Source organism: Sabethes cyaneus, chromosome 3 (genome assembly GCF_943734655.1).
Source record: "Sabethes cyaneus chromosome 3, idSabCyanKW18_F2, whole genome shotgun sequence".
Taxonomy (NCBI): Eukaryota; Metazoa; Arthropoda; class Insecta; order Diptera; family Culicidae; genus Sabethes; species Sabethes cyaneus.
This window is the reverse complement of record NC_071355.1, coordinates 135,501,744-135,527,204: the sequence shown is the minus strand read 5'-3', so window position 1 is coordinate 135,527,204 and position 25,461 is coordinate 135,501,744. Positions and strand designations below refer to the sequence as shown.

General features: G+C 38.8%; 1 protein-coding gene across 7 annotated transcripts in view; it reads left to right on the top strand.

Annotated features, from left to right (window-relative positions):
- LOC128741322 (protein hu-li tai shao) overlaps window positions 1–25,461 on the top strand; it is a 175,169-nt gene that overhangs the window by 37,758 nt on the left and 111,950 nt on the right. For 4 of the 7 annotated variants that reach the window (XM_053837056.1, XM_053837057.1, XM_053837054.1 and 1 more), the window contains 3 exons: window positions 5,323–5,887; window positions 5,945–6,068; window positions 21,289–21,312. In XM_053837056.1, the coding sequence (XP_053693031.1) occupies window positions 5,323–5,887; window positions 5,945–6,068; window positions 21,289–21,312 (713 nt within the window). The remainder of the gene's footprint in view (window positions 1–5,322; window positions 5,888–5,944; window positions 6,069–21,288; window positions 21,313–25,461) is intronic. The other 3 variants (XM_053837059.1, XM_053837060.1, XM_053837055.1) reach the window with 3 other exon arrangements.

Genomic DNA, 25,461 nt, shown 5'->3' with positions numbered 1-25,461 from the left:
GACCTGTGTTCCTTATAGAATCAAAAACTACTGAACCAATCGGCGTGAAAATTTGCATGTAGAGGTTTTTGGGACCAGGAAAGGTTTTAGTGATGGTTAGAGACCCCTCCCCCCACTGAGAGTGGGGGCTCCCATACAAATGAAACACAAATTTCTGCATAACTCGAGAACTAATCAAGCAAATAGAACCAAATTTGGCATGTGGGTGTTTTCGGTGACAAGAATTTATTCTAGGGTAATTTGAGACCCCTCCCCTCTTTATAAGGGGAATTATAACTCCTCTCCCCTTTAAGAGGGGGGGTTTCCATACAAATTTCCTCATAACTCGAGAACTAATCAAGCAAATGGAACCAAATTTGGCATGTGAAAGTTTTCGAGGGCAAGAAAATTTTCTATGTTGAATTAGGACCCCTCCTCACTTTAAGAGGGGGGGCTCCTATACAAACAAAATACAAATTTCCTTATAACTCGAGAGCTAATCCAGCAAATGGAACCAAATTTGGCATGTAGGTGTTTTTGGAGGCAAGAATTTTTTCTATGATGAATAAGAACCTCTCCCCACTTTAGGAGGGGGGGGCTCCTATACAAATGAAATACAAATTTCCTCATAACTCGAGAACTAATCAAGCAAATAGAACCAAATTTGGCATGTGGGTGTTTTCGGTGACAAGAATTTATTCTATGGTAAATTGAGACCCCTCCCTCTTTATAAGGGGAATTGTAACTTCTCTCCCCTTTAAGAGGGGGGGCTTTCATACAAATTTCCTCATAACTCGAGAACTAATCAAGCAAATGGAACCAAATTTGGCATGTAGGTATTTTTGGAGGCAAGAATTTTTTCTATGATGAATAAGAACCTCTCCCCACTTTAGGAGGGGGGGCTCCTATACAAATGAAATACAAATTTCCTCATAACTCGAGAACTAATCAAGCAAATGGAACCAAATTTGGCATGTGAAGGTTTTCGAGAGCAAGAAAATTTTCTATGGTGAATTAGGACCCCTCCCCACTTTAAGAGGAGGGGCTCCTGTACAAATGAAATACAAATTTCCTCATAACTCGAGAACTAATCAAGCGAATTGAACCAAATTTGGCATATGTGTGTTTTTGGAGACAATTTTTTTTCAATGATGAATTGGGACCCCTCCCCACTTTAGGAGGGGGGGGGGTCCTATACACACGAAATACAAATTTCCTCATAACTCGAGAACTAATCCAGCAAATGGAACCAAATTTGGCGTGTAGGTGTTTTTGGAGGCAAGAATTTTTTCTGTGATGAATTAGGACCTCTTCCCACATTAGGAGGGGGGGCTCCAATACAAATGAAATAAAAATTTCCCCATAACTCGAGAACTAATCAAGCAAATAGAACCAAATTCGGCATGTGGAGGTTTTTGGAGGCAAAAATACTTTCTACGGTGAATTAGGATCCTTCCACACTTCAAGAGGGGGGGCTTCTACACAAATGAAATACAAATTTCCTCATAATTTGAGAACTAATCAAGCAAATGGAACCATATTTGGCATGTGGGTGTTTTTGGAGGCAACCATTTTTCCCATTATGAATTAGGACTTCTTACCTTTTTAGGAGGGGGGGGGGCTCCCATTCAAACGAAATACAAATTTGCTCATAACTTTAGAACTAATCAAGCAAATGGAACCAAATTTGGCATGTGAGAGTTTTAGATGGCAGAATTTTTTTTCTGTGGTGTATTACGACCCCTTTCCCTTTTAAGAGGGTGGGCTCCCATACAAATGAAATACAAATTTCCTTATAATTTGAGTACTAATCAAGCAAATGGAACCAAATTTAGCATGTAGGAGATTTTTGAGTCTTGAATTTATTTTATGATAGTTAGAGACCTCTCACCCCTGTGGTAGGGGGATATGGACTCTCATACAAATAAAACAGAACTTTTTGCGAAACTCAAAAACTAATCCAACTCGAGAAATTCGAGACTCTTCCATAAAACAATAATCAATAACAAGACCACAAAAACTATCTATAGTAACACTAGATCATTCAGGCCGAGCCGGTCGCGAGTGTTGCCGGTGACCCGCCGTCGGAAGCGCCGCCCACTGGGGGGCTTGCAAAACTCGAGATAGTGACAAAGATCATCCGAGATTCATGATTTATGTACAACACAGGTTAATTTGTGGCAATACGAAGTTTGTCGGGTAAGCTAGTATATATATATATATATATATATATATATATATATATATATATATATATATATATATATAAGCTAGTATATATATATATATATATATATATATATATAAGCTAGTATATATATATATATATATATATATATATATATAAGCTAGTATATATATATATATATATATATATATATATATATATATATATATATATATATATATATATATATATATACTAGCTGACCCGACAAACTTCGTATTGCCACAAATTAACCTGTGTTGTACATAAATCATGAATCTCGGATGATCTTTGTCACTATCTCGAGTTTTGCAAGCCCCCCAGTGGGCGGCGCTTCCGACGGCGGGTCACCGGCAACACTCGCGACCGGCTCGTCCTGAATGATCTAGTGTTACTATAGATAGTTTTTGTGGTCTTGTTATTGATTAATGTTTTATGGAAGAGTCTCGAATTTCTCGAGTTGGATTAGTTTTTGAGTTTCGCAAAAATTTCTGTTTTATTTGTATGAGAGTCCATATCCCCCTACCACAGGGGTGAGAGGTCTCTAACTATCATAAAATAAATTCAAGACTCAAAAATCTCCTACATGCTAAATTTGGCTCCATTTGCTTGATTAGTACTCAAATTATAAGGAAATTTGTATTTCATTTGTATGGGAGCCCACTCTCTTAAAAGGGAAAGGGGTCGTAATACACCACAGAAAAAAAATTCTGCCATCTAAAACTCTCACATGCCAAATTTGGTTCCATTTGCTTGATTAGTTCTAAAGTTATGAGCAAATTTGTATTTCGTTTGAATGGGAGCCCCCCCCCCCTCCTAAAAAGGTAAGAAGTCCTAATTCATAATGGGAAAAATGGTTGCCTCCAAAAACACCCACATGCCAAATATGGTTCCATTTACTTGATTAGTTCTCGAATTATGAGGAAATTTGTATTTCATTTGTGTAGAAGCCCCCCCTCTTGAAGTGTGGAAGGATCCTAATTCACCGTCGAAAATATTTTTGCCTCCAAAAACCTCCACATGCCGAATTTGGTTCTATTTGCTTGATTAGTTCTCGAGTTATGGGGAAATTTGTATTTCATTTGTATTGGAGCCCCCCCTCCTAATGTGGGAAGAGGTCCTAATTCATCACAGAAAAAATTCTTGCCTCCAAAAACACCTACACGCCAAATTTGGTTCCATTTGCTGGATTAGTTCTCGAGTTATGAGGAAATTTGTATTTCGTTTGTATAGGACGCCCCTCCTAAAGTGGGGAGGGGTCCCAATTCATCATTGAAAAAAAAATTGTCTCCAAAAACACACATATGCCAAATTTGGTGCAATTCGCTTGATTAGTTCTCGAGTTATGAGGAAATTTGTATTTCATTTGTACAGGAGCCCCTCCTTTTAAAGTGGGGAGGGGTCCTAATTCACCGTAGAAAATTTTCTTGCTCTCGAAAACCTTCACATGCCAAATTTGGTTCCATTTGCTTGATTAGTTCTCGAGTTATGAGGAAATTTGTATGGAAGCCTCCCCTCTTAAAGGGGAGAGGAGTTACAATTCCCCTTATAAAGAGGGAGGGGTCTCAATTTACCATAGAATAAATTCTTGTCACCGAAAACACCCACATGCCAAATTTGGTTCTATTTGCTTGATTAGTTCTCGAGTTATGAGGAAATTTGTATTTCATTTGTATGGGAGCCCCCCCTCCTAAAGTGGGGAGAGGTTCTTATTCATCATAGAAAAAATTCTTGCCTCCAAAAACACCTACATGCCAAATTTGGTTCCATTTGCTGGATTAGCTCTCGAGTTATAAGGAAATTTGTATTTCGTTTGTATAGGAGCCCCCCCCCCCACTTAAAGTGGGGAGGGGTCCCAATTCATCATAGAAAAAAATTTTGTCTCCAAAAACACACACATGCCAAATTTGGTTCCATTTGCTTGATTAGTTCTCGAGTTATGAGGAAATTGGTATTTCATTTGTACAGGAGCCCCCCCTCTTAAAGTGAGGAGGGGTCCTAATTCAACATAGAAAATTTTCTTGCCCTCGAAAACTTTCACATGCCAAATTTGGTTCCATTTGCTTGATTAGTTCTCGAGTTATGAGGAAATTTGTATGGAAACCCCCCATCTTAAAGGGGAGAGGAGTTATAATTCCCCTTATAAAGAGAGGAGGGGTCTCAAATTACCCTAGAATAAATTCTTGTCACCGAAAACACCCACATGCCAAATTTGGTTCTATTTGCTTGATTAGTTCTCGAGTTATGCAGAAATTTGTGTTTCATTTGTATGGGAGCCCCCCCTCTTAGTGGGGGGAGGGGTCTCTAACCATCACTAAAACCTTTCCTGGCCCCAAAAACCTCTACATGCAAATTTTCACGCCGATTGGTTCAGTAGTTTTTGATTCTATAAGGAACACAGGACAGACAGACAGACAGACAGACAGACAGACAGACAGAAATCCTTCTTTATAGGTATAGATATATCTTCTATCTCTTCACAAACTGAAGCTATTGCCCGCCGTGTACTCAGTTCAGTACACGACGCAACCGCTTGTGTAATTTTTTTCATTTCCCCCACTTTTTTGTCATCGCCCCAGTGCTGATTCCCTTATGTCAAGGAACATGTGGGCCAAGTTTGGTGGTGAACGGTTAAGGTTTATGGTGAGGTTAGGGTGTCTGTAATATTAGGGCCCGTGAGTAAAGTGAGGTTAGTGAGGTGACTATGAGAATCCCCATATTCAATAAAAGGACAATGATTAGACACGAAAGCACTATACACGATTATTTTCATTTCAATATCTACTTGACAAGTGCAATGAAAGTACATATTAGTTTTTAATCGAACATACTTGAAAATGACTGGCTGGAACGTAACGTTCCCGTTGTTATTGTGTTTATTTTTAATCTATTGGTACGCGATTCATAAAAAAAATTGGCGTGGTGGTGAGTTTCTCACCACTACCGTAGGTAATCCCCTATATCTCCAAGTAAACGATGTCCCATCTATTGTTACCCCCTATTGTTATATGCCGTTTCACCCTAATTAAATAAATTATAAATTAAAAATCGTTCCTACTTTAATTTACATTACGTTGATATTTCGGGAAATCCAATCAACAGTATATTCTTCGTTACAACGATTTGAACTTTTTCAGCTTTGTATGAACCAGAAGAAAAGGATAAGCTTTTGAGAAGTCTGGGGCCAGTATCTAAAGTGCTACTGCTCTCAAATCACGGTGCAATCTGCTGTGGAGAAACTGTAGAGGAAGCATTTTATGCGGTATCGCATATAGTAGCCGCGTGTGAAGCACAATTAAAATTACTGCCAGTCGGCTTGGACAACCTAATTATTATCCCTGAAGAAACTCGTAAAGCGCTCTATGATGCTTCTCGTAAGCCACCAGAAGGATTTTCATCAAACATTGCTTCGTCAGATAATAAAGAGCGCACACAAGTAAGATCCGTTTTGCGAACAATAAAGAATGCCACAGATATCAAAAATACTTCCCTTATTTCACAGGTTCCCAAATGGCGGGTGGGCGGTGCAGAGTTTGAAGCTTTGATGCGCATGTTGGATAACGCTGGTTTCAGAACTGGCTACATTTACAGAAACCCGTTAGTCAAAAACGATCTTCCAAAACCTAAAAACGATGTGGAAGTACCACCAGCAGTATCATCATTGGGATATTTAATTGAAGAAGAAGAATTGTTCAAGCAGGGGTAAATAATAATGTCTCCCAAAAAGACAATAATATTAAATATGCTTTTTTTCTACAGTATCTGGAAAAAGGGCGATTTCCGTAAAGGTGGCGATCGCTCTAGATGGTTAAATTCACCCAATGTATACCAGAAGGTTGAGGTATTGGAAACGGGCACTCCGGATCCCAAAAAAATTACAAAGGTAGAAATAATCAAATTCGAAAATAATTAAACAAAGATCATTAACTAATTAATCTAACAGTATACACACACACAAAGTAAATCAAATTATTTAGCATTATATTGAACTGTTAAACTAAAATATAATAGACACAAAGGTCTGCTTTTGGCAGAAAAATTGCATTACAGTATCTGACGTTTATTGGTAGTGTCGTCGGGTATCATTAGTTTGTTTTGACGATATAATATTTTCATTCAATTTTTTGAACTACAAACTACAAAAGCTACACTAAATTTTTACACAAATGATTCACTCTCTGTCCGACGGTAGTGGTGGTCCGTGACTTCTGAAGTTAAAATCAGCCGATTGAATTCTTAAGGCATTTAATTAGCGATATTTCTATTTCATTGTTGTAGATGCTGCATAGTTTTGTTTTACGAATTGCTTATTAAAAACTTTTTCAAATAACTAAAAACTTCAAACCACCCAAATACTCTTTGGACAGAGAAAGTGAAGTTTCGAGTTGATATTGATAGCTTTTGTAATTTTGAGTGACAGTTTATTTTTTACATATTCCTCTATTGACTGCAAAGATAGAGGCAAGTAGAACCGGGTTAGGTACGGTACGATAGGTACGAAGAACCTAACTGCAATGTATAGAAACATTTGTATGTAGGCGGGCTGCTAGGGCGCATCCGTCGCAGAGCGTGGCACGTACCGTTGGCACTGCAGCCAAATATACAGTCCTATGTAGGTTCAAAACAAGGCTGCGCGGCTGAATTAATGAAGAAAAATCGCGCATGAATTATGTGTAATTATACGGAATATTTAATTGTTCGTAATTCACTTCAAGTTTTAGTAGTCTTCATCCACCTCTCCCATTCATTGACTGTTTGTATTTCAAAAGCATTTTTTTATGTTCAAACTAACAATTCTGTCAATGAAAATGTATTTGTTGAACTTGGACAGACGGTAAGAATGCAGTAAATATATTGTCATGAACAGTATTATTATTTCCAGTATTTTGGAGATACCAAAAGCCAATAACGACTATTTGAACGTTTAATCTAAGAAATTAATGTATGCTACGCTCCAGAAAATGTTCATTTGGGGCTATTTTTCTCGGCTACAGATTTGAGATATATAATAACAGCGAGGAATATGAGTGTTAAGTTTGGTGGGGAACAGTCCAGGCGTTCTTGAGTTATGGCGGGACATACCTACATACATACAAACATACAAACTCACGTTCACTTTTGTATCTGTACCTATAAAAATGGATTTCTGTCTGTATGTTTCTTATAGAATCGAAAACTACTGAATCGATCGCCGTGAAAATTTGCATGCAGGAGTTTTTGGGGCCGAAGAAGGTTCTTATGATGGTTAGAGACCCCTCTTTAGGAGAGGTTTTTTCGTAAATTAAAATCTTACGTAAGAAATGATTAAACCCCCCTCACCCCCAAATAAGATTTTGTAAGATTTTGCGAACCCGGGAAGGGCTCCCCCTAATATGCATTACGTAATTAATGCACGGCATCTAAACAATGGTGGAGTTGTTTTCTTCTTTACTGTGAGGAAAATTTGTATATTAAACCACCCATGAACTCCTCAGAAACTTGCAAAATTCGAGATTGTGGCCAAGGTCATCCGAGATTCACGATTTATGTACAACACAGTTTAGTTTGTGGCAATACGAAGTTTGTCGGGACAGTTAGTATCCATACATATTTATTTATTTTCTTATGTGAATGTTGTTAATATTACTATATTTTTATATCTTTTTCTCCTGCTACAAGTAATGCATAGGGGAATGACGTCGTTGTTGGGTCACCTTTCGTTATTCGCCTACTTTGAAACGAAAGTTTCAAAAGGAATTTCGGAGATCTAAAGATAGAGTTTGTTACATTTTAAGTTTATTTCAGCGCTTTTACGTACAAGTTTATCGTCACCGTTAGTTCCTATTTAACCATCACTATTTAACCATTGCTTCGTACACGAGCTGGGAGACGACCACATAGCCGCTATGCAATCTCGAGATGGCACGGACGCTTGTAAAACGAAAACTTATTCATGCCAGCTTTGGCGCCTTTTCATCCAGCTCCGAGGAAGGGTAATTAAAGATGATAAACTGTCAGTCCGAATTGCGTCACATCACCGCTGAGTACCACTGGCTCAATCTAATCGCGAAGCACACATGTGTGCGCTGACATTCTCAGCCGTAGAAGAATCTTACAGCCGCACGCCCTGATGCCCTTCCTACGGGTGTATGCTCTTGCCGATCGCTATGAAGAAATAAAGAAAAAAGGCCCTGCGACACATTGTTGCTTCAGCTGCCATGTCACATACGAGCTACAGTTCGATTTTATTACCTCTTTCGAAGGCCTTTTCTTGCTCACGTATGGATTTGTCCGCACACAGCGTATCGGTAATAGTGGGCTTTGTTTGACTGCGAAGAGGACAATGCCCATTATGGAATTGTAGTTTAACAAAAGCCGAGAATAATTACCTCGAGTAATGATCACGTGGTATGCACAGTTGAAATATCGGGACACAGAGGGACTGATGATGGGTAGCATCATACCCAAAACCGGTTAGCGGATAAGGTATTTATGTTTTTTGTAAGAACCATAAGTGTTGTGTCTAGTAATCGCGTTACAGGGGGATAGCCTACCCCTACAGGCATCCGGATCGGTCACACTCCTGATTGTAATTTAACAAATGGCGTTTCAATGGCACTTGTGAAAATTTCTGTCTCTGCACTCGGCAGAATGAACTGGGGGCACTTGTAAAAACTCGCTTCTGCGATCGACGCATGCGACCGTCTCGACCAGCGGTTGAGATACTTCTAGTTTTATTCATATGATGATCTAGCGGGTTTGTGTCTCCTCGGCTGAGCGAGAGAGCGATCGGCATGCGATAGAGCGATAAAGTTCGGCAATTCCACTGAGATTTTTCGATCGTTCGTCTCATGTATGCGTGGTGAGTAGTCGTGCGAGCCAACGGTGGCTATTCTTATGTATTTGTTTATTTGTTTATTTGTTTATTTGTATAAAAAATATCAACAGGCCTACTGGCCCTATTGATACACTTAAACTAGAATCTACGTGCTAGTGCCAGGAAACGAGTTTTCAGTACCTCGCGGCTGACGTTTAAATCGAAGCAATGTGTGAATCGATTGAAATGGCGTTGCAGACCGATGATTGTGCTAAATGTGCTATAGTTGGTTCGCCGATGCGGTACACGCAGAAATGGACCGTTGCGTAGAACACGACTTTGGGCGTATATGTTGAGGTTCGCGAGTAGACATGGGCAATCTACTCTCGAGGTCAGCATGTCGGCGACTGCCATTGCTCTGATCACGTCGCGACGAGTGTTCAACGGGTCAAGATCGATGAGTCTGCAGCGTTGTTCATAGCAGGGCAGCTGAAAGGGGTCGTTCCAGGGCAATCTTCGAAGTGCAAAACGTATGAATCGGCGCTGCATTGACTCGATTCGGTCAACTCCATTTGGGTAGTACGGACTCCACACAGGAGCACAGTACTCAAGGTTGGACCGGACAAGAGCACAGTAGAGAGCTTTGAGGCAGTAGATGTCGTTGAAGTTCTTGGCGATCCGCATGATAAATCCCAGATTCCTGCAGGCCTTATCGACAATATATGCGATGTGCTGTTTGAAGTCGAGCTTAGAATCAAGCAGTATTCCCAAGTCCTTAACACAATTTTCGCGGCGTAGAGGCACGTCTGATAGAATGTAGTCGAAAACGAGAGGGTTCAATTTCCTTGAGAATGTAATTATTTCCCATTTGTCGGAATTTAGCAGCATGCGGTTGTCTGTGCACCATTTTGCAAAAATGGACGGACAGACTATCGACTTTAGCATACAGCTTCAGATCGTCGGCAAAAGAGAGTCGCGGGCATTTAAGCAGGAAGTTGACATCGTTGAAGTAGATGAGGAAAACCAAAGGTCCGAGATGGCTACCTTGTGGAATTCCAGAACTAGCACTGAAAGGTCTGGAGGTGAAGCCGTCGATACTAACTTCTAGGTGGCGATCGGAGAGGTAGGAATTAAACCATCGTAGCAACGAGCCTCCGATTCCGAGTTTGTCCAGTTTGGCGATGGCGATTCGATGGTTCAATTTGTCGAAAGCGGCGGAAAGGTCCGTGTAAATAACGTCCGTCTGCGACCGGTCGTCGAAACTTTTTATCACGTCGGACGTAAGAGTTAGAAGATTGGTTGTCGTGGACCGCTGGGGCATAAAGCCGTGTTGATCGTCTACGACATATTGCTTAAAAAATGCAAATACAGGTGCATACACAACAAGCTCGAACAGTTTTGATATTGAGTTTAGTGCAGAGATGCCGCGATAGTTATTCGCATTTCTCCTATTCCCCTTTTTATGAACAGGAAACATGTATGCCGATTTCCATATTGTTGGGAAGACACCTGTACTGATTGATAAACTGAACAGGTGGCTCATCGGAGCAGCCAAGACGTTGATACACTGTTTCAGCAGAACAGACGGAATACCATCCGGTCCAGAAGAACGAGAGGATTTTAGCTTCGCGGCGGCTGATATGACCATCGCGTCGTCGATGGAAAGGTGAGTTAAGCAATTGCTAAGTACGGGGACGCACTGGATGGCTGCGGAAATTTCTTCTCTTGTCAATCTTTCGTCAGTAAATACGCTGGAGAATTTCCGCGCGAATAGTTGGGAAATCAGTTCTGTGTTACTGGCAGTTTCACTACCCAGGAACATTACTGAAGGAAGCCCGTTGTCCTTCCGCTGTTCGTTGACGTGCTTCCAAAAGGATTTGGGATTCCTTTTCAGTCTACGTTCGATGTTGCTCAGGTAATTCCGGAAACAGGAGCGACTCAATCGTTTGTAACGCGTGTTGATCGACAAGTAGTGGTTACGGAGTGGCAACGTTCGATATTTTGAAAATTTCTTGAGAGCGGTCTTTCTCTCGGATTTCAGACGTCGTAAGCGTTTACCCAGGGTATCTGCTTCAGAGCGGGCATGGTTCTTTTTGGGACATGTCGATCGATAGCGTAGTTCAGGATGTTGGAGAAAGTCATTGCGGCAGAATTAACATCATCCTTGTCCAAAACTGCATCCCAATTGATGCTAGTCAGGGTTCTTTGGATTTCCCTGAAGTCCGCACGGGCGAAATCATTGTAGACGATCGGTGGTGCACTAGTCACGTCAAGACGTATTTGTTGACGGATAGTAACCAGCAAGGGTGGATGATGTGGAACGTCCTTAACTAGAGGGGAAGGAACCATCGCTATTTCGGGAGTCTGAACTTGCACACTAGCAAAGCATAAACCGAGAAAGCGAGCGTTTTCGTTAGCAATGTTGTTAACTTGTTGCATGGTGGCAGTGCTGTAGCAGTCGAGTAACTCGTTGTCGTTAGTGAGTGGGGATAGAGACGACGAGCTAGAGTCAACGTACATGAAACCATTGCCTCGTCCGCGCCACTTTAACCCAGGCAGGTTGAAATCGCCCATAACTATTATCTCGTCTACTGGGGACGCCATTGAAGCTATTGCAGTAGGGTCGTATATCGTTGATGGTTTGATTCACTTGGAAGATGCAGTACTCACTCAATTTTCGTCAGCAAAATTCAATTGTAACAAGTTGCAAAGATCTAAGAATATGGCATAATTCTGGAAAATCTCGAACTGATTGCTTGAAAATTAACAAAGCTTTAGGCATTTATGTAAGGACAATGAATGTTGTTATAATCGGACTATGCTGTACAGTTTGGGCTGCCGCTGAAAATCCAAAAAAAATTATATAGTAGTAGTAGTAGTAGTAGTAGGGGAAAGCCACCATCACTTCAACGACTTGCCAGTGTATGTAGGTAGAATTGCAATAGATCCAAATTTGTTTATTAAATGAATTTCATACTAATGCTGCTACAGAAGGGCCAAAAGGGATTGGGCGGCCCCACAAGCAGAGGTAATTGTGCGGATTCCGGGGTTATAAGAGTCGCCTTCCAGCATTAGGATCCATGTAATAGTCAATTTCGCTGTACCAATTTTATTTGCTTTTTGCATATTTGCTTCAGAGTTCAGACCTTAAGGATTCAGGTTGGCAATCCACTCCATCATCCAGCCTTCCACATATATGATATCAATAATAATACTATTCATAATATGATATTAAGATGAAATGTGGTATATATGCGCCAAACACGGAACAATTTCACCAGCAGTCCTTCGAATGGAATAGAGTTGCACGCCTTTGAGGTTCCATGTGTGCTTCTAATAATTAATTTAATTTTTTCATTTGGTATCCATGTGCAGTATTAAAACTCGTTTTGGCCAAAGTGTCCACTATATAGCATGAGATGCTTCATAAGCTAAAATGAAAACAATAATTAACTTATATTAGGCTTACCTAGTAGCAAAGTCGCTTGGCTCCGCCGTCTGCCCAAAACCGCGGCTACTCAATAGAGTATTATCAGGTATGGGTATAGCCACGTGGAGGCGAGGTAGGGGCTTGGGATGGCTAGAGCTATATTAGATGCTTCCTCATTTTCCTACCCCATGTCATACTCAGTTCAAGAAATTGTATATAGTGACATGAAAAGAATGAATTCCGTGAAAAATGGCCCATATAGGGTAGGACGGGGCAAAGTGTGTCACGGGGCAAAGCGTGTCAATGAAGCTTTCTAAATCCTATGACATTCCAAGTTTGAAATATTTTTCTTTCAAACATCTTATCAGTACCTTTTTCTACCAAGGATAAATAATAACCAGCAAGTTACGAGTTTCTATTTAAAAATCATTGAAATTTTTGGCACCGTCGCTTATGCGATACTTCAAAATGGAAAACTAGTTATCATTTAAAAATTCAATGTATTTACCTCATATTATAGATAAATTATTTATTTGAGTTTGACGACTGCATCGAAAAGTGATTTACAGGCTATTTATTTGCAAGCAAGCGTTAATTTTCATGTTTGTTCAAATAACATGCTTCGGGGCAAAGTGTGTCACAGTAGTCTGAGGCGAAGGGTGTAAATGTAAAGTTAGAAAAATATTGCTTTGAAAACGTTTTAAACATCTACTGTTGAATCTAGATTACCTACATGGCACAAGTGTGCATAAAATAACAACGATTGGAAAAAGAACGTATGAGCTGCTAAAAAGACCAAGCAATAAAATGCCTAAAACAACGTGCCAAAAATATTGAATACACGTTGCGAGAATCTGCAAAACTTACCACTGATTGACTGGAACATACAGCTATAATTGTTTTTTACTATTTTTAACTTTACTGGGTCCTACAAATTTAAACCATCCTATTTAAGAACGTGACACTCTTTGCCCCATTAATTGACACACTTTGTCCCGATGTTTTTCCACTACTATAAAAAAGAGTTTTTCAAAGCTCTTGGAAATATAGAATAGGCATTTTCTAATGCTCAATATTTCCAGGATTGTTTAGAAAATATCCTAAAATGTTAGGTACATTGCGCATTGCGGTAGAAATACTGATATTTTTTAATCTAGCACAGTTTGAGCTTAGGTGACACTCTTTGCCCCGTCTTACCCTACGTACAAATGCCCTATTTTCAATTACGTTCTTGCGAAATTTTGGCGATCATGTAAAATCACTACGATTATTACTACGATCGCCTTTTCCAAAGTGTACTACTACAATGGAAAAACGACAACAATCCAGATTTTAAACGTATTAAGGCCATTGCAAATTATTTCTAAAGCTTTTGTCACCCCCTCCCCCACCTTTAAATTGGTTAAATCGAAGAGCAAAAAAAATTTGAGGGATAGTCAATTTTTTTGTATAAAATCAATTGTCTGTGGGCTCTTGAGCCAAAAGAACTCGAAAAATGAGTTTACGAAGTGTTAACGCTTCTAGCACGAAACAACAATGAAAATTCAAACATTTGTATTTCCAAAATTCGGCAAAAAAAATTTCTTTCGATTTTGTCTTTCTTTTTGTAGGAATAATAACACATATATGAAAAGTAACAATAGATTATTGGATTTCACGTTTGATCTGTTTTTCAATTTGGGTTTGAATTTTTACCGATAAACCTCCACCCGAAAGCCAATAAATAGAAGTAGGGTACTGGAAGGGTTCGTCTATGGCGGTTCTTCGTCTGCTTTCCAGACATATTGACAAGAAACCAGCATTATAACCAATTTTGGTCAGAATTACATTCAAACTAACCTGGTACCAGGGATGGCACGATCACTTTGACTCAATTCACATTCATTTGACAGTACCGTCTCAGCCAAGCAGGGGTCACGCTTATAGGGGGAGGGGGGGGGGGTTGACCTATTCGTGACGATTGGTGACGTAGGGGGGAGGGGGGGGGGGGGTATGAAGTTATGTGACGTCACATGTAAAAATTTCAAATGGAAAATTTTTTCGGGGAATTGTAATTTATAATTTTTTGAATAGCAACTTTTAATTTTTAACATAAATGTGTGAACAGGACTCAATTATTCTTCTAGTATGAACTCTCCATTAAAAGGCTGCGTGAAACATTAATCGACGACACATCGGCGACTTCTGAAGCGTATCCGTTCGCAGCAATTGGAGATCTTCAAAACCGTAAATCGATGACTTATAAACTCAAAAATTTTCCTCTTTTTATTTACTGAAGTTCATATTTGGAATTTGATGAATTGATTGAAGTGAATTATATTGATAGCTTCAAATAAAAAGGTTGGGATATATATATTTAGCCGTTATGTATTGGACAAAAACTACACCTCTAGCAGGGCGACAAGGGTACCCGGGTACCCAGAATTGATGTTATAACATCAACAATTTTAAACCGATTGTGATGAAATAGGTGTCATTTGATTCGTTAGTTTGTCTAGTTTTGAATTATTTGACCATTAAAAGATATATGGGGCCCGAAAATCCGGAATTCCGACAGAGTGTCCGCTGTGAGCTAGAGAACTAATTGTTTTGCTGGAACATCAGTCATGCGGTTATCAAAACTCTAAAAATTCATACATTGAACGATTGTATGACATTTGCCTGAAAACCACTTGCCAGAAAATTATTTGCCAGAATGTCCCAGTTCCCAGAAAACCATTCCCCAGAATGAACCATTTCCCAGAAAACCATTCCCCAGAATGGACCATTTTCCAGAAAATTATACTCTGTCTCCCACGAAACTTCACCAGAATGGACCATACCTCAAAATACATGTATTTGCATGAGCTTACCAAAAATTTGAAACAATGAAGCGTTTTATTGGTTCTTGACTCTTTTTTTTGTATGTCAGAAGGGCATTGGGTTAAAAGGCCACTGCGACAGTCTTAATGATCGTCTTTTATGACAGGTTGTGCTGTACACAGTTTACGTACCGCTCATACCCATTGATAGAGTTGAGCGGGATAGTTGTAACCCATGTACCCCAATTTGGTACTACATGGTTTATAAAGCCAATGACTGTTTTGGGATTTAGGTTCCATACGTGATATGGAGTTAGGAGGAAACTTCCGAAGAAGAGTACATTGTTTCCGCAAGTTCCTTTAGTTTTACCGTGAACATGCGGAAACAAGACGTGTGATGTATTACTGAACTGTCAAAAATGCCGTTCAAATATTACGAACATGTCCGCCATTATGGCTTGTAAAAAGCTGGATATATGGATCAAGTGTATGATAAATACTTGAAACAAAAATGTTTCTTGCTGTCTAGTTTTCGAATAATTTCCTATTAACAGTTTCCCTAAAATCAGCTGGTAGTAATTTGGGTTTAACTATTACCACAGACAAACAGACATAACACTCGTTTTCCATTCTTCGTACCGGTTAAACCGTCATTTCAAATTTAGGCTTAGTTGGGAATGTCTCCGTTTTGATCAAAGTGAATAAAATATTCTTGCCTACAAAAACACTCACATTCTAAATTTGGTTCCATTTGCTTGATTAGTTCTAGAGTTATGAGGAAATTTGTATTTCGTTTGTATGGGAGCTCCCCCTCTTAAAAAGGTAAGGGGTCCTAATTCATCATAGAAAAAATGGTTGCCTCCAAAAACCTCAGCATGCCAAAGTTGGTTCTATTTGCTTGATTAGTTCTCGAGTTATGAGGAAATTTGTACTTCATTTGTATAGGAGCCCTTCCCCTTCCTAAAGTGGGGAGGGGCCCTAATTCATCATAGAAAAAATTCTTGCTTCCAAAAACACCTACATGCCAAATTTGGTTCCATTTGCTTGATTAGTTCTCGAATTATGAGAAAATTTGTATTTCGTTTGTTTAGTAGCCCCCCTCTTAAAGTGGGGAGGGGTCCTAATTCACCATAGAAAATATTCTTGCTCTCGAAAACTTTCACATGCCAAATTTTGTTCCATTTGCTTGATTGGTTCTCGAGTTATGAGGAAATTTGTATTTCATTTGTATAGGAGCCCCCCCCTCCTAAAGTGTCATAATTCCCCTTCTAAAGAGGGGAGGGGTCTCAATTTACCATAGAATAAATTCTTGTCACCAAAAACACCAACATGCCAAATTTTGTTCTATTTACTTGATTAGTTCTTGAGTTAGGCTATTACAAATATTTAAAAAAGCTTTTGTCCTTCCGGTGTTGGGCAACTGAAGGGGGGGGGGGGGGGGCGAAAAAAAAGAGAATTTTTTAATCGAGCAAAAAAAATATGGATTTGAGGCATTTTTACTTAAAGTTTGAACGTGAAAACCAAATCTATTCTTGCTTTTAATAAATACGTTATTTTTCATGCAAAAATCTACGAACAAAAAGACAAAAACGAAAAAAAAAATGTGTTGTCCGAGTTTCGGAAATTCCACTGTTTGCACTTCCATTTCTATTTCGTGCTAGAAGCGTTAACTCAACTCGTACACTCATTTTTCGAGTTTTTCAGGCTGTAGAGCCCACAGACTGTTTTATAAAACAAAATTTAACTCATCCTATAAATTTTTTTTTGCCCCCCGATTTTCAAGCCAATTTCTAAGGGGGGGAGTAACAAAAACTTTGAAAATGATTTGCAATGGCCTTATGCAGAAATTTGTGTTTCATTTGTATGGGAGCCCCCCCTTTTAGTGGGGGGAGGGGTCTCTAACCATCACTAAAACCTTTCCTGGCTCCAAAAACCTCTACATGCAAATTTTCACGCCGATTGGTTCAGTAGTTCTTAATTCTATAAGGAACATCCGGACAGACAGACAGACAGAAATCCATGTTTATGTATAAGATATATTCTTGTTTTTACCGATTTTTTGCAGTCACGACAAAGTCGCAAAATTTCACCTACCCCGGGCGGTTGCCAAACCGTTTTTTACGAGTAGGGAAATCTGCTGAGCACCTTAGAAGATACGGTACTATCAGACACCTGAGAAGGCAACTCAGGGAGTGGGGTTAGGTATCCCGACCCCCTTAATGGGGCGTGAGGATCCAGACCCACTAAAACCCTACTCGAGTCTCCAGCCTCCATCCCCCCTGGCATCACCTTATTGGTATTACTTCAGGGAGGGGCTATTGTGCTTAACGCACCCTCTTAGATAACTACTGGACTATGGTAGTTAGGCTGTTTATTCGCCGTTGATCGGCTTTCCAGCGGTTTTGTAGCTCAAGTACAATCTGGATAGCAGCCGCGTTGACCGCTTCCCAGACGTCCAAACTGGAACACATCCCTTGGACTAAGTTATCCGGAGTAGTGTCCTGTCCGCTCACTGCCATCATGTTGCTTCTCGCGCATGCGAAACGTGGGCATATGAAGAAAACATGTTCTGCAGTTTCCTCAACATCCACTCATTCGGGACACGCGGGGGACTCCGCATGCCCAAACTAGTGCAGATACTGTCTTAAACAACCATGCCCTGACAGAATCTGTATCAGGTGGAAGTTGACTTCGCCGTGGCGTCTGTTGACCCACCCGGATACTTCCGGGATAAGTCGATGTGTCCACCGGTCACCCGCTGCCATGTGGTCATCGAGGCCGATCTTGTGGTACTCCGTATGCCTCTAGTTCCACGTTGGTTGAAGTACTCTACGTCCTCGCTGATGATGATGCCAATAGGTATCATACCCGCTATAAATGGCTGGCGGGAACCAGAGAGAAGGATAGGGAAGGGATATCTTTGCCTGTGATGATAACGTTCTATTTATAGGTTCTGTCTTCTTTGAACCGGTAAGGCGGTCGTTGTCTTCGCTACATGTTATAGTGACACCATCTAGACACGGGTAGATTAACGTCCCAGGGGTGCAAATCAACCGTTCCTTTGCGCGATTCGGGACCCATCATCACAACCTGCCCTGAGGTGAGGTTTCGCACCGGGAAACCTTAACCGAGCGAGTGGTCCTCTTTCAGAGGAGGCGCTTAAGCCACTCGTCTTAAACGGCCAGGAGAGCTTTGGTGAACGGGAGAGCAATCGCGGGCAAGCCGCTTACGTTATATTATTTATATATTCACATATATGAGGGGCAATGCAGTCGCAAGGTTACCGAATCTGCCTTGACAAACAAGTGGTCGTGGGTTCGTATCTTTGTAGGATCATGCCATTCGATATTAAGTGATTTACACCGTCTCGCCTTGAATCATGTTGTATGCTAAATTATCTCTGTTATTTTCCTTGTAATATCCCACCATTTTGTTAAATTTAGTGATTTCAAATGGGACTCGGGGTATAAATTTACCAAATGTGATTGTTGCGTTGTTCAGAAAGTGCTTTTATTCCGTTTAATAAGGCCAGTACGGGGATCTCTGATAATTAATAAATGAATGTTCCTAGGGCTCATCCCTATTTATCACAACTGTCACAAATATCTCCAAAAAATGTCGGATGGATTGGGTCGGACGGGGCCGGGTTTGGGGTTAGTAAGGGATATAAGCGGGATACAACCCGGTTTGGATACCGATTCTTCTACGATGATACCGAGCATTCTACAATGATTACGGGCAATGATAGAGGTACTAAGGTAGCAGATAAAATTAAGTCAACTCTTATGTTATATTACATTTAATTCACAGTACTAATATTTATAGCGGGTGATCTTTGGGGTTTGGCGACGGATTCCCGTTATAAATACACTCAAGTCGCTTCGTAAACGTATCCTTCGCGTAAAAACCCATGAAAATTCGCGACCGAAACCGCGTAAATTCCCGAAATTCGCGTAAAAAACGCGTAATTTCCGAAACTCGCGTAAAAAAACGTAGAAATTCCGAAATTCGCGTAAAAATAATCGCGTAAAGTGTATTGCGCCTAGCTCTTTGGCCTCGGGGGTTGGGAGACGGATGTGACTATGTTTTAAAGCTTCTGTCGACTTCCGCGAATGCCCAGGACGTCTTCCGCTCAATTTACTTTGTAGACCTATCTTGGGACTCTGCATAAATGCCGGGGAATGAGAGATGATTTTTTCCATGGGTCAAACCATGATAAGTTGATAACCACTGATGGTCCGAGATTTGTCTTCCTATTGGTTTATTTTTGATGGTTTGTGCTGGAAAATTTATGCTGGGTGTTCGGTTGAGGACAACCAGTGTTAGGGTACCGCCAGAGTAAACGCGACAGCGACGCGAGGCGACTTCGCTCCCTTTCGTTTCAATACGCAGCACTTTTTCGCCGGTAGCAGGGCTGCGTATTTAAACGAATGTGAGCGAAGTCGCGTCGCGTCGCATTCGCGTTTACTCTGTACGAGGCCTTAGGCGGGGTAAAGAGATCTCAACTTCTTCACTATACAATAGTACGTACCCTCGTTAGTACGTACCCTCGATAGTGCGTACCCTTCATAATACGTACATTTTGCCTCGATAGTACGCATTCCCGATAATACGTACGTTTTTCCTCGATAGTACGTACATTTTCCAGTAACACTTTATTTGTTTCATTCCAAGTATCACAAAGGGCAAAATCATTGATTCAAAAAATTAAAAATTAACTGCTATGTTAAATCAATACCACTAAAATCTATATTTATTAAATACTGTATGCAAATTTGCCAATTTCATGCAATATTAAGCATAATACAATAATGCTCCTAAGCCTAAAATTGTGATTCGATAGTACGTACATTCGGTAATACGTACGCTAAACGAAGCAAAGCAAAAAGGAAAAGGTCTACGTACTATCGAGGTATACCTGTACTACATTGTACAACTCAAGTTGTACAAAATGCTCAGGGCAAATCACATATACATCTGTCATTTTCCTCTCATCGCCATTATCATCATCGTTATCATCACCATCATCATCACCATCATCATCATCATCATCATCATCATCATCATCATCATCGTCGTCGTCGTAATCATCATCATCATTATATTTGAAATATGACATTCCGGTCTTTGGCAGTGAGATTTCAGAATCAGATCGTGGAGTCCGCGCAGGGCCGGAACGCCTCCGCCTGCGGGCTTAGGCTGTCGGTTATGCTTGGGGCTCTACTTGTGTTTTAGTGGGCGACATTGCCTGTCTCGTCAGGTAGAACCGGTGTTTAAGGTCTCCCTGACACTTTGTTGATGACATCACAAAAGGGCCCGGCGCAGAGTCTTATACGCTATTCAGCGACCCGAAAAAAAGGAAAAAAATATCCCACCATTTTGTTAAAAGATGCAATGGACTATTTTGCCTTCGTTAGTTTACCTGATACATTAGATGCATTTTATATTAAAAGAACTATTATTGGGTTATAAGATAATATTTACGGAATTTTGCCAATTGTCCTTATGTAGCATGATCCCTTACGGTTAGGCTAATGTTTTTATAGTAAATGAGTAACCCCTGAATTAATACAATTATTGTTATTAGAAATAAATTTATTAGAAATCAATTATGATGAATCACGGGTTTTTAAAAGTTTTAGATAATTGCATATAATTGGGCCGCCCAGTTAGCTTCGGGGTACGATGCTGGCCTAACAAGCCAGTCGTCGTATGTTCGAATCTCGGCTGGGAGGGTCTGCTATAGAGTCAGTAGGAATGTTGCACTAGCCACGTAATGGTCCTGTACTCTGACAGCCGACTGCGAAGTCTGTCGATAAAGAAGGGTCAAGTTCTCAACAGGAAGTTTATACCCATGGCTTTCCTTTTCGGGTTAGGCTTGGTTAGAAAAAAATACGTAAGAAATGTTTTTTGAATGTTTTTAAATCCTATTAAAAAATCTGTTTTGTTATACTTTTTAATGTCATCAAACTTAATAATCTTTTTATCTATTGACGTTTTATCATGTTTATTTTATTGTTGCGCTTTAAGGTTATATCAAATTTAAACATTTCATTTTCTCTCAATTTTATTTTAGTGGATTGATGCAAACACAGAGGAGGTAAAAAAATTCAATTAGGATTTTTGGGTTTTAGTTTTTTTTGTTTTTGTAAGGAACATAACATATATTTATTTTATAAGATTCTTATTATCTTATTCCTTGGGATGGCAGTTTCATTTTCTTCCAGTACTATCGTCACTAACAACGTATTAGTGTAAAACATAAATCAGAATTTATTTTTTAGTTATGTGTAGCTAATATTTGCAGTAATGCTTTCCTTAGATTTTAAACTTGTAACATATATTTTAATCGTTTCTTTTGTTTTTGAAACTAACATGGAAGTGGTAAATTAAGTGAACTCTCCTAGTCCAACTTCCAGAGACGTTTTTTTATCGCAATGTAAAGAGGAATTGCATGTTCTTTGAAGCTATGAGTAGCCTGCAACGTTACCTTCTTGTTTAGAACAGCTGGTGAGTAACTCGTATAATTAATAATAAAAGGGCACGGCTAAGAAAACGAAGAATAAATTTAAACAACTTGATTTACTCTTATAAAAGAAGATAAAACCTTTTACCGTTTAAAACAAATAATTGCATTTTATAGCAATAAGACTACAATATATTACAAATCTGTGGAAAATAGCTTATTTCTTCGCAACACTAATACTAAACTTGGCGACAGTTTTTTTTTCCTTGTTGGGGACCTTGGACCACTGCGACCAGTTCTTTGATCTATTGTGGTGGCGACAGTTCATGCAGAGGTATCTGTAGTAATAAGCACCGGTGAGGTAAAATGCGCAAGTTCATTTCCCAAATCGAAGTAATATTTTAAAAACAAAAATGTATTGTGCCTTGCAGCAATTTTGCAAGTCCTACGCAAATTCATATTTGAATAGTAATTATCTCGTACTGAGGCTGTGAACCATTTCGCGAAATTTTTAACTTTTTAGTTAAAATTTGACAGTTCGATGGTTATTTCTCCTCGAGTGGTTAAAATCAGTTCAGAATGCGAACCATTTCATATTTGACAAATTGATAGCTGTTTTACTCAATGAGAGCATAAGGTGAGGATAAGGATATGTTTCTATAACAGCGAATTTATTTATTCAGTCCAGGTTGGAATTGGATGAATCTTTGGTGTTCATTTGCTCCTATGTGATAGATAAAATTTATCTCGTTTCATTTCGGGTTGAATAAACAAATTTGTTATATGCTAAGGCTGTGAACCATTTCGCGAAATTTTTAACTTTTTAGTTAAAATTTGACAGTTTGATGGTTATTTCTCCTCGAGTGGTTAAAATCAGTTCAGAATGCGAACCATTTCATATTTGACGTATTGATAGTTTTTTTTTGTTCAATGAGAGCCTATAAGGTGAGAATGAAAATATTGTTTATTCTGTTCGAGTTAAAATTGGATGAATTTTTGATATTTGCTTTTATTGGTATAAATATTATGTAATTGAACTGAAAATGTTCGATAGTTCATCTAAAAAATGTATCAAGACAGGAAGTTTTGTGCTGAAACACTTCATTTTTAATACGTCCCACTTGCCCCGGGAGCTTTGAAGTGCCGACCGTATTTCGACCCATATGTTTAAATGCCGTTTGTCAAATTAAATAACTAGTTTTCGGGTGTAATTTGTTAACACACTCATTATGTTTACCTACTGTCAGAAAAATATGTACTTTTACGTTAAGCCTAACTAACAACGCAAATTGAAAATAACTCTTAAATTTAAAGTTCAATTTTGATGTTTGGAATGCCTGTTATAAATAATCTATAATTTTAATACATGCGTTTGAGTTGTATCTTTCATTTCTAAAAAGGTTCGGTTGGAGAAAGTGAGGTTGAAGAGAGTTATGAGCTCCGTTCCCACTTACCCCGTATTCCCACTTGCCCCGGGGTACCTTATATGCCGTTGCAAGCATAAAATGATTTTTGTTCGAATATATATGTGTCACACTGTACACTCGTTTTCTAGATTCATTCTATATAATCCATATTTAGAATAATCATGACCGGGAAAAAATCTGTTTAGGCCGCTTGATAAGTTTCATTGCAGTATTTAAAACAGTACAATATGGCTCCGATTATATCAGCCCCCGATTATATCTACACCCGATTATATTTGCTCCTGATTATATCAGCTTTTTTCCGATTTTATATCAGCCCCAATAATAGTTTTTTGTTTGTTCCTTTTAAGTTATTTATTGATTCCTTTGAGGTCATATAAACAACCAAATAAGTGTTTCAGGCGTTTTAAACCTTTATGGGCTAGGCTGGACAATGGTCCAAACAACGAAGTACGTAATCGCGTGAGATTACGCCGAAACGCGAGATTTTTCGCATATGGTGTCTTTAGCAATATTTCTTGGTTTAAAAAAACCTTTTCATTTGACAGGAACCATTATGTGATTAATCCCCTTAACCCTCAATTAATCAACTGGGTACACCTGTACCCTTTTCATATTTCATACTCCGATTTCGGCATGTTCTTTTTGAAATAGTGCCTAAGGGCTCCTGTTCCTCGTTATTTAGACGAATTTGAATAAATTCAATCATTTATTTAGAAACATATTGAAAAAAAAATTTGAGTTTTGGACCGGAAAAGTCTAATACCCCGATTTTGATCAACCGAGTATCAGGTGTACCCACTTAGCAATTCCACGATAAAGAGTGCTCCGATTTAGTTCAAACTCCATGTACTTGTACTTTTGAAGGAAACGGATATCTAGAATAAAATGATTAGCCTCAAAATTTTAATATGAGTTTACTTGACTTCAATTTTGCAATTTTTCTGAATTTGAAAAAATAACAGAGTATAGAGCATTAGATATGAAAAACGAAAAAGGAAAATTGAACTTTTTCTTAGTTGGCGCTCCTTCAGATAATTATTTTTGCATGAAAATTAAAACTTGAGCTTCCTTTGAATGTACTTTCATGAAAAAATAGTCATTAGCTTGGTCGCATTGTTATTATAGCCCGTAAGAGCGCTTAGAAAACGGTATGAGATCAAAAAATTAGAAGCGCTATAAACATGCTTGAGAATGGAAAATATGATCGATATGATTTCTAGTGCTTGTCATTTATGATCTATTTATTAAAACATGATACATGACCCAAGACTTTGTACAAAATTACTAGCAATCTTTTCTTCCTATTTTTCAAATTTATAAGCTCTAGTATCTATTGATTCAGTGTCTGTTTTCGAAGCCTGCAAGTCGTAGGCGAAATACGTATCTGTCGCGATTGAATAATAATAGTGGAATTTAATCAGAAAATTTTTTTTTTCTATAATTTCATGTTTCATATTCTACTAAGACGCTCCAAAAACTTCAGACAACTGACATGTTTCTCACTTTTCTTGTATGTCAATGCAAATTTCAAAATTGCAAATCGTAAACACATACAAATACATGCATTGATATATACACATACACACATACATACATACAAACATGCACGTATATATGCATACATACACACATACATTGAACAAAATCGACATTTGATTGATATATTTTGATTTTACACGTTTGAACGGTTTAATATACGGTGCTTAAGTGTTAAAGTTTGAATAACTTTTGAATGAATCGTCCGACTATCAATAACTTGATTTCGTTTGATAGATCTCAACAGTAACTTTTAATGATAAATTGTAGGATATTTCTCATTGGATTATTACTTATATGCTACAAAAATATGTTTTAAATATTTTTATATGGCCAATCATAATGAAATTTGGAAGTTAAGGGTTTGAAAGACTCCCCTTTCATATGCAATCAGTATTTTTGAAATCGGGTCAGGGACCTATGAGAAAATGAGGCCTGGTATTTTTCGTATTTTTATATATAACTTTTGAACTAAAATCTGATCAGTCCGATCAATATGAAATGCAATAGCGAACAATTGGACAACTAGACCTTTCATTTGATACTAAGATCATTAAAATCGGTCCAGATCTCCGAGAAAACGCACACACACACAAACACACACAGAAAATGCTCAGTTTTCGAAACTGAGTCGAATGGTACCTGACATTCGTTCCGCTGAGCCTTCTTTCGATTTTCGGTTTTCCGAGTGTACTATATTTTCGTATAGTAGAAAGGCAAAAACGTCTTATGGCAAGGGACATGTTTATTGTGTCGTGTTGCTTATTGTGTCTATAAAGCATACATTATTATGGGTATGATTGAAAATTCCGATTAT